At 40.9% G+C, this 17,995-nt stretch overlaps 1 protein-coding gene across 1 annotated transcript in view; it reads right to left on the bottom strand.

Annotated features, from left to right (window-relative positions):
- Nucleotides 1–11,356: 11,356 nt before the first annotated feature.
- Nucleotides 11,357–17,995, bottom strand: part of MAN1A1 (mannosidase alpha class 1A member 1) — a 306,505-nt gene continuing 299,866 nt past the window's right edge. Inside the window, exons 11-12 of the mRNA XM_075340007.1 lie at nt 16,654–16,769; nt 11,357–13,377 (exon numbers count right to left, since the gene is read on the bottom strand). Of these exons, the coding sequence (XP_075196122.1) occupies nt 13,251–13,377; nt 16,654–16,769 (243 nt within the window). The 3' untranslated portion in view covers nt 11,357–13,250. The remainder of the gene's footprint in view (nt 13,378–16,653; nt 16,770–17,995) is intronic.

Raw genomic sequence — 17,995 nt, 5'->3', positions numbered from 1 at the left:
TTTTCGTTAATTTAAAAATGCAAAACATATTATATATATTCCCCTAAAATACAAAGGAAAGGTGTCATCATTAACTTCATGCCTTTCAGAGATCATTTCATCTTCAACTTGCTTGGCTGTTCACAAGAACAGTAATTTTGACTAGGGGTGCCCAAACCTTTTCATTCCACTGTACATTTACAATAGAAAAAAATCACCTGAAACAGAAGGATTCAGATGTAGAAAAAAAACCAAAAAAACAAAAAAACCCCACATACAACAAATACTGGAATAACTAATTCATAACGCTGTAAAGGCAATCTCTGACCCCTGAGGAAGCTGCACATGATCAGCGACACGTGTAGGGTCTGGGTTCATTCCCACCACACCTCCAGTTACCAGGATCCCTCTAGCCTCCACCAGGCTGGTATTGTATTATTTCAACAAGATGGCTACCTTTGTGACAGCCCTGGGTGTTACTGCCTCTCTCTATTGAGCTGTTATACTTTGCTTGCCTGGGGATTATTGGTGATTTAACAGGATCCCCTTAGCCTCCATTATGCTGACATATTTAGCTCTATCTAGCTGGTTACCCTTACTTACTACAGCCATGGTTGTTACAGCTTTCTCTTCACAGAGCTGCTATACTTAGTTTACTTAGGGCTTATTGTTGTTTTACATCCTTTTCAACAGGCTTGATATCCCTGACCAGGGTTACCATTGCCATTACAGCTTTATGCTTTGGCTATTCCAGTATTTGTATGTGGGTTTTTTTTTGTAAATCTGGATCCTTTTGTTTCAGGGGAATTTTCTATTGTACATGTATTTGTATGCACATTTTGCTACATGTGTATTGATTTCATAATTTGGATGTTGTGTTTGGGTTTATTTTAGGCTCTTGTCCCAAACATTGGTTTTAACTTGTTTTTAAGAACTTTTTGCATCCAATAAAGATTACTTGTATTTATTACTCAGTGGAGTGCTTCTGTATGATGGTTTCTTTTTTTTCTTCTTGTTAAATAGGATTGACCAGTATTTTAGCACCCCTGTTTCAGTTGTGATTATTATTTCCCATCATTTGCTGTGCAGCTCCTAATTTTGATATCCATTGCATTTCAGGGTGCATATTTACTACTTTCATTGCTCATTTACATAGAAAAAAAATCCAAAACATAAAAAAAGACAATCTTTCATGTAGAATAAAAGACTTTATTCACAATAGAATTTTACAAATATAATTCTTATAAATTGTGCATTTTTATCTATTACATAACCCTAAACTTTAGATTCATAAAAGGTGAAATGTAAAAAATAAATTTCAATGCATAGAAAGAAACATGGTGCCACTACCAAAATGATTTGTCAATAAGAAAAAAGAAAAAAAAAAAAAAAAAATCTTACAATATAAAAAAATGCCCCTTGTAATTTTTGTTTGAAATGTACTTACAAATTTATACTGGAACATATCAGATTCATTCAAAAACAGGAATATTGAGGAAAACAAAAACGTTTTATGAAACAGATCAGATCTTAAAGAGATTGTCCGGTCTAAACTACAAGTCTGCAGTCACTATGACTGCATACTTGTAGGTCCTCACATTGTGTGCACTCTGAGGATCCTCTAGTGCCAGCGGCGGGTGGTCATGTGATCGCAAGTATGAGATATGTATACTCTCGGCCTCACTCAACACAGGTATATTGCTCGAGGCTGGAAAGAGTCTAGTCGGAATGTTTTTGTTAGTATACAAATCACATACTTGCGGTCACATGACCACCCGCTCCAGACACTGGAGAATCCTCACAGTGAACACAAAAAGTAACTGCAGACTTGTAGTTTAAGACTGGATGACACTCTGTTACCAACATAAAGTTAGATTGAAACAAACGTAACTTCTGACATAGATTTGAAGTTTGACATTTTGCTGCATAAATAGCATTTTACTAACATTCTATTAAGAAATATTGGCTTTACACGGAGTAGTCACACCTGTAAGTATTTGGGAATTTTCAGATTTTCTACAACTTCTTAACACGACCACCAGCTTTGCGCTTCCTTAAAATATTGGTGTATACATCAAACCCTTCTTTTAAGAAGTGCATTGGGAGGATGCAGACAGCTACCGAAAACAGCACCAATACGCTTGACAATCCCCAGCAGTGAGACCGTACAATAATATCCTACAAAGTAATTACTCCTATGTAAACCATAGGATTAGTATGTAAGGTTATGACATAATGGTGCACTTACCATGGTCCAGTGTAGAATGATAAAATACTCCATTATTAATTAGTAATAAGTTGTGACAGGGGGTAATAATTACGGGACTTTAAACACAGCTACTTGGTATTGAGTGATAAAAATAACAAGTATTTATGCTTGTCTTTTGGTTTCCTGTTGGCCCTGAAGCAAGAAAATCATATTATAGATAACTAATACTACTACTACACCAAGAATCGTACAGTGCATGGCTGTATGATATGTTTGCCACAAGACAATGTAGACTTCATGACAAAAATTGTGAAAGGTTTCCTTAATGGGATTGGACCTTTTTTGGTACAAGTTATAGGACAGAACGATGATACATTGGTGTACACCAAACCGTTGGATCAGGGGACGATGATTTAGCTTATGTTGGTGCCAATCATAATAAGCAGAGCAGTACTGTGAGATGAAACATCAGCAGCTAAACCATGGGGTAATGCCAGCCATGGCGATATTAATGTGACTGAAAAACGCTGTGGCATTCAGCCTTTGTGGTCATTAAATAGATTGGTAAATGGGAGCGGTTTTTCAGGGAAAAAAATGCTATGGCCATTTCACAATTAATTGCATTTTACAGACTGCATGCTGCTGTGGTTTTCCCGCCATTGCACCTGTGTCACTGCTGTTCTCTCTGGCTTCAAGACTTGGGGCATGGTCACACATGTTTTTTTATGCACCAATATCCAAAATGGTGGCAGGAAAAGTGCTGCATACAATAAGCTAGTTTGTTACGTTTTGACGCCTTTATCCTTGCGTTTTCACCCATTCATTTGAATGGATAAAAAGGCACTGCAAAAATGCCAAATTGACATGCTACATCTTGGCAAAAAACAGGCTCAAAATAAGTGTGGAAAAAAAATAACTGATTAGGATGATACTGTGAAAATATATATTTTACACACCAAATATGATGCGTAAAAAAATGCATCAAAAACCACATGTAGCCAGAACATTAAGGTTTTTTTGTTGTCTGGGGGTCTGAGTATAAGGCTATGTGCGCACGTTGCGTACTAGCCCTGCAGATATTTCTGCAGCGATCTGAAGAGCACATGTGCGCTTTAGATCGCTGCAGAAATGTCCGTAGTGAGCGCCGATTCCATGCGCTCTGCCTGCAGCTCCTGCCATAGACAGAGCAGGAGCTGCCGGCAAAGCGCAGGAAAGAAGTGACATGTCACTTCTTTTTGCGCAGCGCTTCGGCAGTAGCCGAAGCGCTGCGCTCTTAGACGCCACGTGCGCACGGCCCCTGCACAATCTCCATAGACTGTGCAGGGGCCGCAGGACGCATGCAGTTACGCTGCGCTACAAAGCGCAGCGTAACTGCATGTTTTTACGCAACATGCGCACATAGCCTAAGGCTATGTGCACACGCTGAGTATTTGACGCAGAAATTTCTGCACCGTTTCTGCATCTCTTAGCAGGAAAAATCTGTGCTTTTTTGCTGTAGATGCTTCCCACTCATTAGCAAGAGTGAAATCTGCAGTAAAAAGCCAGAAAATAAATCTGCAGCATGTGAATTCTAATTCTACAAATCCGCATCCGCAAGTAAAAAATAAGCAACGTGTGCATGAGACTTCAGGGATCTCCAGTTTGCTGGGACTAGGAAAGCCTTCAGGTTTTGACACAAATCTGAGCAGAACAATGCGACAAAAATGTGATGATTAAACTGCAATGTGTGCACAGGCTCTTAGAGGAAAACTGTATGAGAAAATGGTCATTTCACATCATAAAAAGGTACACAGATTTAGACCTGGTCCAGATGACAAGTGTAGAGTCCGGACAGCTTTTTAGAGAAGAAATCAAAGGCTAATACAGCAATAGCAATAACTTGTGTGCACAGGGGGTACAATCATATACCAAATTCAGATCCTACCCTGACGCCCGTCGCAATAAAATGTATGGTATGTCAACAATATATGGCATAAATGTTTACATGGATGTGTCCACCATTATTGTTAAATGCTTAAACTTAAACATAACCAGAACAACAAATTAAAAAAATTACTTAAACTATCACATCAAATATGCCAAAATCCAGGGATCACAACCCCTCATACAGTCTATTTCTTAAAAAAAAAAAAAAAAAAATTTCCCCATCACTGCACTGGATCCAGTTTTCAGTCCCTTTTGGTGCGTGTTGTGGGTGCCCATAGGTTTTTTTTTTTCAGCTCTGCTACAAAACATTGCATGAGAAAAGGTACAATATACAAATATATTGCTTTTTAATTGTATTTTTAATAAAACCTAAAAGTGTGATGACCAAGTAATTGGTGAAACCCCCTCACATGCCATTCCATAGTGTTGGGCATATTTCCATGTATTAACCTTTTCTTCCCAAAATAGAAGAGATAAGACAACATATCTGGTCTGCTTTACACATGAAGGGGATGGGATTTGCAAATTTTTCTTATTTTAGCTTTTAAACCAACTTATAAGATGATTTATACGGTGAGAAAGGTTATGAAAACAAAAAGCTCCCATCACAAAATCAATAAAAAAAAAAGCTTAAGAAGGAAATTGGGGAGAAATGTATCATTGCCTCTCGCTGGACACTGACAAGTGGCTTTAAATGCAGCTAGATATGGCGTCGCACAGCTTTGTGAGGGATGCTTTTCTGCAATGTGTACTGACAGGGATAGTCCTGGAAGAAGTGGGCAGGGGTACGGAGGGGGAAGAGATGGGGTTTTATTTAAATTATACTGCAACACTAACTAAATAACAGGGCTGTATGAAAACAAAAAGGGATTCAAACATGGTGTTAATAATAAAACACCCACCATTAGGTATTTTCCTTGGCAATAAAATGCATGTTATTGTGTCTTGCTTTTTAGTGTCTTTATTTAGTATTGAATTTTTGGTGGCGATTTTCTTCTCACATTACAAACCATTATATATTTTCTGTAGACTCTTGGAATCACAAATCTATAAAATTACATTGATTTGTAATGTGAAAACAGCAGAAAAATATGTAAGCCTCTATAAACTCAACGCAAAAAGACCGAAAAAAGCCCAGGCGTTTTTAGGTTTTCATTTTCATTCCAAAACCAAGCAGATCTTAAGGAAGTGTTAAGGGTACGTGTACACGACTTTTACACGTTGGCGAACCTGGAGAGGTTTCCCAGAGGCAGAAACTGTTTAGGTCCTGAAGCAACACTTCTGTTTCCAGAGTCCCTGTACATTTCTGACCACAGACTTTTCTTTCGGAGCATTTTTTTCAGTGTTTTTGGATCGTCTTTTACACTGGCGTTTTTCAGTTTTCTTTTGTTCAATAATGAAGAAACTACTCATTGTTCTGAAGCGACAAAACTAGAAAAATACTCAAGACAATGCCTGGGCGTCCTTTGAGGTTTCCCATAGAATTTTACGTATTGAGCATCTTTTGAGCGGAAGATGCCTGAAGAATGGTCAGCTTACTTCTCTTAGCCGCTTGGCGTCTTTTTAAGTGGTCAAAAAAGTCTAAATATAAGTAAAGCAGGACATTTTTACATAGAAGTGTGTCCATTCCCTTGAGCAATTTCTGACCGCTTTTATAGGTGAGTTTCGGAGGGGCCCATCTTAAAAAGAAGTCTTAAGGACATACAAATAAAGGTGCAAAGCGAGTATTCAGGATCTGGATGTCTCACAGATAAAGTGCTGGTGTAATCAGACAGGCATTTAGAAGATACATAAATTAATGATGGTCTGGGTTGGACATTTGTTTATTTTAAATGAGTTTAAATGTTTGAACTCCTTTGTTAAAAATGGTTCTCCAGCCCCATCAAATCCTTTACAAACTGCTGACAATGATACAACGAAAAAGGAGTAACGAAAAAGGAGCAACGGCCATCTGCTCAGGGGGAAACGTTTCTCTGGTATCCAAGGGGATTGGGGATGCTTGGCTTCATTGATGACATGACTTCCAGCCAACTGCTGGCTACAATGGCAATCTAGTGAAACCTCTGGAGGACCAGTTTGTCTAATGCAGAGCTTCATATCACAGTGCATATATTATATATTTGTGTGTGTGTGTGTATATATATTTATTTATTTATATATACTGTATCTTACGCTTTATAAGACGCACTTTTGTTCCCCCAAATTTTTGGGGAAAGTAGGGGGTGCATCTTATAAGCCGAATATACGGGGGGTGTGTGTGTGTGTGTATATATACACACACACACACATACATACATACATACATACATACACACACATACACTGCAGGGTCCAGGGGAGGTGGGGGCACTGCTGGGGGCGGCAGCGTTTGATCTCCCGCTCTCATAATATGCACAGCCGCTGTCCATCTCCGGTGGTGCTGAAATCGCACCGCAGTGACAGGCTGTGGGAGCGGTGCATATTATATGTCCCTGCACCCCCCTGTGATGGCACATGCCCCCCCTGTGTTAGCTATGGCCCCCATGCTGCTACTCATTCTAAAATAAAAAAGCTTTACTTACCCCCTCCAGCGTTTCTCCCCGGTGTCCCTGCTTCCACTGTGATCAGGCACGCAGAGATCTCAGTCTGCTGCGCCGATCACATGACCGGCACTAGAACCAGGAAGTAGAGGAAGAGAAGCACGGAGGGAGACAGGAGGGAGATAAACGCTGCAGGAGGTAAGAAAAGAGTGTTTTATTTTACTATGGGCAGCAGCCTGGGGGCGATATCTAACACAAGGGGACTTGTGTGATCTATATAGGGGCCATGGGCAGCACTATGGGGGCGATTTCTAACACAGGGGGACTTGTGCGATCTATAGGGGCCATGGGCAGCACAGGGGAACGTGTGCCATCACAAGGGGGCTATATTCAATATAAGGGGGCCATATCCAGATTAAGGGGGGCTAATTTTAGGATGGGGGCTATGAGGGACATATACCCTATATGATTTGTTAGAGGGACACTGGCATTATAAGATGGACCCCATTTAACATTAAAAAAAAAAATTCTCTTTTCCGTCACCAAATTTGGGGGTGCGTCTTATAATCAGGTGCGTCTTATAAAGCGAAAAATACGGTATATATGAATTTTGAGCTTTGCACGAGAAAAACAAGGCAGTGATGGATGTAAAGATAGATCATTGAGAAAAAAAAAATCAGAAAACAATCTGAGGCCATAAGGACAAATAAAAAGGAGGACTTTTCATTTAACGTCTTCAGAAAGGTGACCTATTTAACCCCTTCTCGACATGGCAATTTCTGTTTTTGCGCTTTTCTTTTGTCCTACACATCTTCCAAGAGCAATAAGTTTTTGATTTTTCTGTCGATATAGCCACTTGAGCGCTTATTTTTTGCCTCCGCAAGTTGTAGTTTTGAATGGCATAATTAATTGTACCATACAATTATTGGGAAGTAGGGGAAAAAAATAAATAAAAGTGCGGTGAAATTGCCAAAAACCATAACATCGAGCTGTATAAACACTTGGACATTTTCACTGATACTAATAGGGTAGATAGGACAGATTGACCACTTTTTATTGCATTTTAGTTTTGCAGTTACGGTGACCAAAACACCCACAATTCTAGTGTATTTTTTCCTCTCATTACAGCGTTCATCAAGTGGGTTTAATTAGGTAAAAAAGGGTCTGATGCAAACGCACAAGCATTTTTAAAAACTTTTCTTACTTTTTTACTTCAAGTGGTTAACAGCAACAGGCAGAGCTTAGCTTCACCCACTACTGGCAGAGGCAGATTGTGGCTGTGTAGCGCAGCCATTATCCGCCGCAAATGATGCAGGCTTAGTTTCTGATAGGGCATCAAGGACCGGGACCCCAAATATTTATAATAAGTCAGGAAGGGGTAAATCTGGTTTTTATATTAAATTTAATGTATGTATTTATAGCCTTTTTAAAATTCTCCATATCACAATCTTTAAAAAAAAATAAAATAAAATGTAATAATTCAAAAATCTTTCCCATTGGCCAATAAGCCAAAGACTAGACCACCTGTTCTGTTCAGCCCCTTTTTAGTAGTCATTACAGGCAGGATTTACATGGATCGGTAACCGCTCAATGTACAGCAGGTAACACAAATTGCGATGGTCACAGCTCACCTACCTGTCCTCCCTTCACAATGACCTTGGCCTATAACATAGTATGCATGGAAGGCTCTTCTGTACCGGTCAATCATAGCTAGTCTATTACAGTCTATGATCATGTGCCAGCTGAACCTTAGGAACGAGTCTAGAACCAAGTGGCCAGAGGGAAAATTACATTAATTTAGAAAAAAAAATATTTAAACATGCATCAACACATATATGGCCTCATTCAGATGTCAAATTTTGGATGGATGTGAAGCCTCGGTTAGTAAAAAAAAACAAAGCACACGGATGGCATCCAAGCGCTGTCTGCTTTTTCATGGCCTCAGACGTACCGTATTTTTCGCTTTATAAGACGCACTTTTGTTCCCCCAAATTTTGGGGGAAAGTAGGGGGTGCGTCTTATAATCCGAATATACGGGGGGGGGGGTGTATATATATATACACACACTACAGAGTCCAGGGGAGGTGCGGGCAGCTCTGGAGCTCTGCCGGGGAACTTGTGAAAGCTGGGAGCAGCAGCGTTTTGATCTCCTGCACCCGCTCATATAATATGCACAGCCGCTGTCCACCACCATGGTGCTGAAAGTGCACCGCGGCGATAGGCTGGGGCAGCAGTGTATATTATATCTGCCTGCCCCTTCTTTGATTGCACATGCCCCCTCCCCCGTGTTAGCTATGGCCCCCATGCTGCTGCAAACAGTAAAATAATAAACTTTTTACTCACCTCCTCCAGCGTGTCTGCCCGGCCTCCCTCCTGCTGCTATGATAAGGCACAAGAGATTTCACTCTTCCGTGCCGATCACATGACCAGCCGAGAACCAGGAAATGCAGGAGGCCGGAGTTCAACCCCGAGGAGGGGGACACAGACAGGACAATGCTGGAGAAGGTAAGGAAAGTTTTATTTTACTAAAAGCAGCAGCATGGGGCGATATATAACACAGGGAGCTGTGTGCCAGCAATAGTGGGCCGTGTGCCGCCACATGGGGCCGTGTGCCGCCACATGGGGCCCTGTGCCAGCAATAGTGGGCTGTGTGCAGCCACATGGGGCCGTGTGCCGCCACATGGGGCCGTGTGCCGCCACATGGGACCATGTGCCAGCAATAGTGGGCTGTGTGCAGCCACATGGGGCCGTGTGCAGCCACATGGGGCCGTGTGCCGCCACATGGGGCCCTGTGCCAGCAATAGTGGGCTGTGTGCAGCCACATGGGACCATGTGCCAGCAATAGTGGGCTGTGTGCAGCCACATGGGGCCCTGTGCCAGCAATAGTGGGTTGTGTGCAGCCACATGGGGCCGTGTGCCAGCAATAGTGGGCCATGTGCAGCCACATGGCCCCATGTGGCGGCACACGGCCCACTATTGCTGGCACACAGCTCCCTGTGTTATATATCGCCCCATGCTGCTGCTTTTAGCCGTGTGCCGCCACATGGGGCCGTGTGCAGCCACATGGGGCCGTGTGCCGCCACATGGGGCCGTGTGCAGCCACATGGGGCCGTGTGCCGCCATATGGGGCCGTGTGCCGCCATATGGGGCCGTGTGCCGCCACAATGGGCCGTGTGCCGCCACATGGGGCCGTGTGCAGCCACATGGGGCCGTGTGCCGCCATATGGGGCCGTGTGCCGCCATATGGGGCCGTGTGCCGCCACAATGGGCTGTGTGCCAGCCATAGAGGATGTGTGCCAGGCATAGGGGACATGTGGCATCGCTGGGCCATATCCAGATTCAGAGGGCTAATTTTAGGATGGGGGGGGGGGCTATGAGGGACATATACCCTATATGATTTGTCAGACGGACACTGGCATTATAAGACGGACCCCATTTATTAAAAAATTCTCTATTCCTTCACCAAATTTGGGGGTGCGTCTTATAATCAGGTGCGTCTTATAAAGCGAAAAATACGGTACATTGGAGAGTTTGATTTGTGAATCAGATCAAAATTGGACAAGTCTCTGTTTTGTTGTGGACCGCTCACTATATAATATATATATATAAATAAAAAAAATGTAAAAAAATACACAGACGTGTGATCAGTGGGGCAGCACGGTGGCTCAGTGGTTAGCACTGCAGCCTTGCAGCGCTGGAGTCCTGGGTTTGAATCCCACCAAGGACAACATCTGCAAGGAGTTTGTATGTTCTCCCTGTGTTTGCCGTGGGTTTCCTCCGGGTACTACGGTTTCCTCCCACACTCCAAAGACATACAGATAGGGAATTTAGATTGTGAGCCCCAATGGGGACAGCGTTCCTGATGTATGTGAAGCGCTGTGGAATATGTTAGCGCTATATAAAAATAAAGATTTTTTTTTTTTTTTTAATACGTACGAGTTCTAACCATCAAAAACATGGGATACAATTCAGATGTGAAAAACTTACGTCTGAATAATCCCTGATCCAAAAAAAAAAAAAAAACAACATTTTCTAATAACACATTCCCATTAAAGAGTAGTCATAAGAGCACAGTTGCAGCTGTACAGAAATTGGATGCATGTATTTAGCCAACATAGTGGTTATCTGGTATCTCTGTAGGGCCCTAGACATTAAAGGGAACCTGTCCACCAGACTTGGTGACTATAAGCTGGGGCAATCACCAATGGGCTGTTATATACAGCATTCTAACATGCTGTATATATAGGAGCCCAGACCGCTGTGTAGAACGTAAAAATGACTTTATAATACTTACCTAAACCGTCGGTACAGTGCAGACTGGTCAGATGGGTGGCGCCAATCTCCGGGTGCAGCGCTTCCTCTTTTGGCCATCTTTGTCCTCCTCCTTCTGAAGCTGGAGTGGCGGACACGTCCTACGTCATACATACGCTCCAGCATTGAGGTTCTGCGCAGGCGCACTTTGATCTGCCCTGAACAGGACAGATTGAAGTATTGTAGTGCACATGAGCAGGACCTCAATGCTGGCACGTGTGCATGACATAGGATGCGTCATGCACCCAGGCTTCAGAAGGAGGACAAAGATGGCCGAAAGAGGAGGTGCCGGTACAATAGAAGAGAGCCACCCATCTGACCCGTCTGCACCGTACCGACCGCTTAGGTATGTATTATAAAGTCATTTTTACGTTCCACACAGCTGTCTGGGCTCTTATAGACAGCATGTTAGAATGCTCTATATAAGAGCTAGTGGTGGTAGCCGCCGCTTATAGTCACCAAATCTGGTGACAGGTTCCCTTTAAGGGTAACTGTACTTTGAAGTAACTTCAGAGAAAGCTGCCTTGTGTGCACATGAGGAACAATGCTATTTTTTGGCATTATACAAGTAGCCTACATCTTCAGCAGTTTTTCCTCCTGCATGCTCTCTTAGTTTGCAATTGAAAAGCTGCTATTATCTCTCCAGGACGCAATTATTTCCCTCTATTCAGTAGCACAGTTTGGAGAAAATAATACAGCAGTACTGAGCAGTGTAGGTGTGAATCCAGCTATGGTGGGAAGAAAAAAAACGGGATTGGCATAGAAGATCATAAAGATTGTACTGAGCCTTCTTCTCCATAGAGAACAATAGACTGTAACCTCACAGTGCTGACAGTCAGTCTGGTCTCCAGCAAGACTCAGTTCAGCGGTTTTATTCCCCCAGAGTGATTGACTAGTTCAGGAGGTAGAGAAAAGGAGAAGAATGGTCTTGTAAATAAAGGAAATCCTTGATGGGGTATATTTCAAATGTTCCTTATAATCCCCTGTATGTAAAGGTTGTTGAAAGTACAATTCACCTCATCTGTTTTTTTTTCTGTTTTTGTAGATTATACTATTGTTTGGTCTATTTTTTGTTAGTTAAATCCTAATGGCAACATAACCACTACTATTGCTTATGCTACTTTCATGTATTATAAAGTATATATTCCCTTCTTCAACAGTCCATTCATTACAATAAATGTTTTTTTCTATGAAGCAGATCAATATCATTTTTTAGTGACTCAATGACACTAAGTTCATTGAAAGAAGAAATTCTCTTAAAAAAAACTTCATACAAACAACCAGACATGAACAATATGGAGATTAACAGCTAAACATTTGGTTTCAGTAGAGCGGACAAAAACTGGTGGTCACTGTGGTCCATGGAACGTGGCTATAAAATTCCCAAAATGTCCAGATATTGTGTGTGATCCAAATAAACAAATAATAACCTCATAAACCTGCTTTACAAATGCTCCGAAAATGGATTCAAAACACAGGAAATCATCTACTATAAAAGGACAAGTGGACATATTGCCCTAGGAAAATAATCGGAATAGTTTATTTTGCCACACCTGGATTGTCTATAGATCAGATATTATAGATAGATATATATAGATAAATCTAGTCTCATCATCAAAATACTTTAAGAACAGCTTCATTGAACAGATTAGATGGCTATTAATTTAACACAGATTAAAACAAAAACATTGGGCCACTGCCAAAAATAGAGTTATGTCTGCATGAAACAAAGTCACTTCTATAGCTCTTCTCTTAGAAATTACGTTTTTCGAACATTTTACCAAAGAAAACCCGCATTAGAGGAAGATGTCACAGTTACGCAATTTGTCTTCCGTGAGGGTCAGACAAATTAGATTCACATATAACTGGAAAGGAAAAGAAGTCGTTCTTTATACTAATCATTATGGCTTTTTGCAACATGGCAAAATATTACAGCTTAAAGCAGACAATCTCCTCACAGAGGAGGGAGGATCTTTGCAGTCAAATGAAAGGAAAGAAGAAGAGGTGGGAAACAAAGTGCAGACGGTTCTATTCTATATGGCGAAGGATGGTTGTCTATCTCTACATGGAATGTCCAAGAAGAAAAGGTGCTTTCAATTCACAGTCATTGGTTAGATCACGAAGGAATGGCTCTAGAATCACCCAGGAATTGGTAAACATGACAGACTGCAAAATGTTGGTTCACAAAAAATGATTGATAAACATGAAGAAGAAGAGTGCTCTGTCCTGGATCTGAAAGAAATCAAAGATCAGACTCTTGCAGGAATGCAGTGAATTTCCGGTATAAAAAGCCATTTGTGGCGCTCTTATTTCTCTATGCTTTCTATCGTTCTGTCAGCCTTTTGGATAATGGGCAGTGGATGTGCCTCAGTATTGAAAATCCAATGTTCTAATGGAAGAAGGTCGTCCTCGGAAAATAACAAGTATAGATACCTGAAAAGGCAAAGCAAGGTGGAAATATTAAATAGGAGTCTCCAGCTTTTACATGCATCACAGAGAAGGATATACTAACAATGACTGTTACACACACGCGGCAAAAATTAAGAGACCACTGCAAAATTTTTATTTTTTCTGATTTTTCTCTTTATAGGTATATTTAGGAGTAAAATATTAATTGTTCTTTTATTCTATAAACTGACAACATGTCTCCGACCTTACAAGCAATAAATTTCGTATCTATTTTCTGAAAATGAGTAATGGTCAAAATAACACAAAAAAAATGCATTGCTTTCAGACCTCAAATAATGCAAAGAAAACAAGTTTATAATTTAGAAACAACAATACTAATGTTTTAACTCGGGAAGAGTTCAGAAATCAATATTTTGTAGAATAATCATGATTTTTAATCACAGCTTTCATGCATCTTGGCATGCTTTCCACCAGGTTTCCACACAGCTTTTGGGTGACCTTATGCCACTCCTGGAGCAAAAATTTAAGTTGTTCTTTGATTGCTTGTGACTATCCATCTTCCTCTTGATTACATTCCAGAGGTTTTCAAAAGGTGTTCAGGTCTAGAGATTGTGCTGGTCATGACAGGGTTTTGATGTGGTGGACCTTCATCCACACATTGATTGAGCTAGCTGTGTGGCATGGCACATTGTCCTTTTCAGATTTGCCCAACACCTGGTCGGCTAATGGTTAGACGGAGACCTGGAGAGACATACAAGCCACAGTGTCCTGCACCCACTGTGAAATTTGGTGGAGGATCGGTGATGATCTGGGGATGCTTCAGCAAGGCTGGAGATCTGGGGATGCTTCAGCAAGGCTGGAATTGGGCAGATTAAACTTTCTGAGGGATGTATGACTCAAGCCACATACAAGGTTATCCTGGAAAAACAGTTGCTTGCTTCTGCTCAGGCAATGTTCCTCATCTCTGAGGTCTGGTTTTTCCAGCAGGACAATGCGCCATGCCACACAGCTAGGTCAATGTGTTGATGAAGGACCACGACATCAGAACCCTGTCATGGCTAGCCCAATCTTCAGACCTGAACCCCATTGAAAACCTCTGAAATGTAATAAAGAGGAAGATGGATAGTCACAAGCCATCAAAGAACTGCTTAAATTTGTGCACCAAGATTGGCATAAGATCACCCAAAAGCAGTGTGAAAGACTGGTGGAAAGCATGCCAAGACGCATGAAAGCTGTGATTAAAAATCATGATTATTCCACACAATATTGATTTCTGAACTCTTCCCGAGTTAAAACATTAGTATTGTTGTTTCTAAATGATTATGAACTTTTTCTCTTGCCATTATTTAAGGTCTGAAAGCAATGCATAGTTTTTGTTATTTTGACCATTTCTCATTTTCAGAAAATACAAAATTTATTGCTTGGAAATTTGGAGACATGTCAGTAGTTTATAGAATAAAAGAACAATTTACATTTTATTCAAAAATATACCTATAAAGAGAAAAACTGAACATTTTGCAGTGGTCTCATATATACAACGCTGGCAAAAATTAATATCGGGTGTGGCGAGGCATAAAATGTATGGCAGTGTAGACACTATACTGCGGCTTGCATATCTTTACTGTGGTAAATGAAGGTATAATCACTATATACGGTCACCTATCATGGTTTTATATTAGCGATAACTCTTGATTTTCCTTTGGAGGCTTTAGAAGTCTTGTCTGTTAAACTATCTGTGTGGAATTTTGTAATAATAAGTGGAGAATTGATATATTCCTTTTATATTGGGGAGAATATTTGTGTACTAACTGTATCAATGTCATAATGGCTTTAAAAAAAAAATGTTTTTAAGTTTTTCTGCCCAATATTCAAATTGGCAATTTAGAAATCAGACTCTAGCCATTGTCATATGGATTTTCAAAATAAGTACACCAGTCTCATAAAGCCTAAGACATCTATTTAATGTATGTAACTGCATTGTGAAATCTGGTGACAGATCCTCTTTACCATCTGCCACATGAAGGATATTGTGACATTGTGTAACTGGCCATTCTTTTCCTTCACCAGCCGGTGCCATTAATAACACTACAGAAATACATAAAATATTCCCTATTTGTGCCAATGGGCTTCTTAAGAGGCTGTCACGGTCCACACATGATGACAACCACCTGAAAGAACTCCATTGTCAGAATAAAGGCTGCCATAAAAAAAAAAAAAAAAAAAAAAAAAAATCGGATATTATTAAGGCTATGTACCCACGTTGCGTATTTGCATGCAGTTACGCTGCGTATTGCACTGCAGCGTAACTGCATGCGTCCTGCGTCCCCAGCACAATCTATGAAGATTGTGCCTAATCCATACCCACGTGGCAAATCCCACCAAGGACACCATCTGCAAGGAGTTTGTATGTTCTCCCCGTGTTTGCGTGGGTTTCCTCCGGGTACTCCGGTTTCCTCCCACATTCCAAAGACATACAGATAGGGACTCTAGATTGTGAGCCCCAATGGGGACAGTGTTGCCAATGTATGTAAAGTGCTATGGAATTAATAGCGCTATATAAATGAATAAAATTATTATTATTATATTAGAACGCAGCATGTCACTTCTTTTATGCGCTTTGGATGCAGCCCCCGCTCTGTCTATGGGAGGGGCTGCATCCAGAGCGCATGAAATCTGCTTTTCATTACGGACTCTTTCTGCAGCGATTTGAAGCGCACGTGTGCTGTTCAAATTGCTGCAGAAATTTCTACAAGGACAGAACGCAACGTGGGCACATAGCCTTATGGTGATTGATCAACTTGCACAATTAACCAGAATCCATCTGCTTTGTAATGAAAGCAAGGAAATCATGTTAAAAACGGGATCTGTTACATAATTTCTACCATCCACAATTATTTGGCGGTTGTAATAAACAGAAAAACTGCTAGATGTTCTCTGCCCCTATAAGGGTATTATGTCTGTATTGTTTAGCTATGGCAAACGATAAGGAAAACTATAGATATACATAGGTGAGAATGACAACTGAAATAATAGGACGAATACTCAAAAAAAAAAATTAGTTGTTTCAAAGTATGGAAAGAACAAAAATTAAAAATAAAATCTAGCTGACCTCCAATTACAATTATGGCGGATACAGCTTGTGCTGCCACCGCACACTGGAGTCAATTGCTTCCCATTATTCAACCCTTTGATACTCTAGTGTCATCAAACATTATGAGAATGTCAAGAGTGTTAATGGCCTGTGCTCGTCTGCGCTGCTGCTTAACATTAATTGCCCTCTTGATCACTGTCCGTACTTACTTGAGTGTCTCCGCAAGGTAGAAACTTTGCTGCACATCATCATGGCTGGGATGGGTAGCATAAACATCTTTAATGCCAGAATAGCCTCCTTCCACTCTGCAGTACTTTTCCAATGCCTGACAAGCACAAGAATACAATCACGCTGCAGCACATGAATCTACTGTCAATGTTTCGATTAGCCTGCAAAATCCAATTACCTTGCACATTTCTGCCAATTGAAAGCACCTTGTCGCAAAGAATATGGGCATGGTTTCAATTTACAAAGACAGATAAGAGAGAGAAGAAGATGTATGCGGCTTCAGTTTGGGCAGCGAGTCAATTAACGTTGCCAGGTTTCACTGACACTTTGGATTTACAGCTGTACATATTAGGACATTAGTATAATAAGATTCTCTGAGACGCATACAAGCTCCTATTAAAAACCTCATTTTAAAATACTGAATCTCAAATTTATGCCCATGCCCATTACTGAATATTTTCTGGGATTATCCATTATCTGGACTCTTACTTTGTATTAAAACCTCACTCCAATTACATGCAAGACAAACACAGACAACTTTGAAAGGTCGCTTAACTTTGGTGCCACTCGTATCTGCGCAAACCTTGTGCGGCATTTAGCGTTCTTGCGCTCTTTTCACCCTGCACCAATGAAGTGGGCTAAACTGGAGTGAGACGGGGCATGACGACTGCTGCATGTCAAATTCCTGACAAGTGGTGGTGTTTGTGACAAGTCTTACCCCAGCAGGGACTGGAATAGGATTTGTGCACAGTGGTGGACGCCCCTCATCTGACTATCCTTATTCACGAAGAGGTTTCAACCTACCCATGAATTAGAAGCGTCTGACTCTAGCACACCTCATCAAGAGCGGTATAAACCACGCTGGTCTTAAGGAATCAGGCCCATCATTTTTATGACTTCCCTTTAAAAAGGTGGAGACATTTTTTGTTTTAAGTCGAAAATGGAAGCTTTAGTCCTCAAAGAGATACTTTGAGTTGATATTTAAGAACGAAATGACAAGCCATGTAAACAAGTCCGCTTTGCAGAACATTTGTCTGATTGTTTCTAAATTAGAAAAGATCTGAAAAGACACATACACATTTACAACATGCGGAGTCTGTAAGGCTACATAGTCGTACTTCTAAGCAGATCACGATATAACAACCCATGCATTAAAACATATTGATGGGTATCACTGTTATTCTTATGTTAGGACCAGATGATTGTATAGATCGGAGAGCGTCAACTGCTCATTCCTTCATGTTCTGGTATACAACTTTTTCATCTAATTCTTAGCACATTCATTCTCTTTTGTTATGACTTTCCACTAGATTAAAAATGTAT

This window comes from Anomaloglossus baeobatrachus, chromosome 3 (genome assembly GCF_048569485.1).
Source record: "Anomaloglossus baeobatrachus isolate aAnoBae1 chromosome 3, aAnoBae1.hap1, whole genome shotgun sequence".
Lineage (NCBI taxonomy): Eukaryota > Metazoa > Chordata > Amphibia > Anura > Aromobatidae > Anomaloglossus > Anomaloglossus baeobatrachus.
This window is presented reverse-complemented; position numbering and strand designations above follow the sequence as displayed.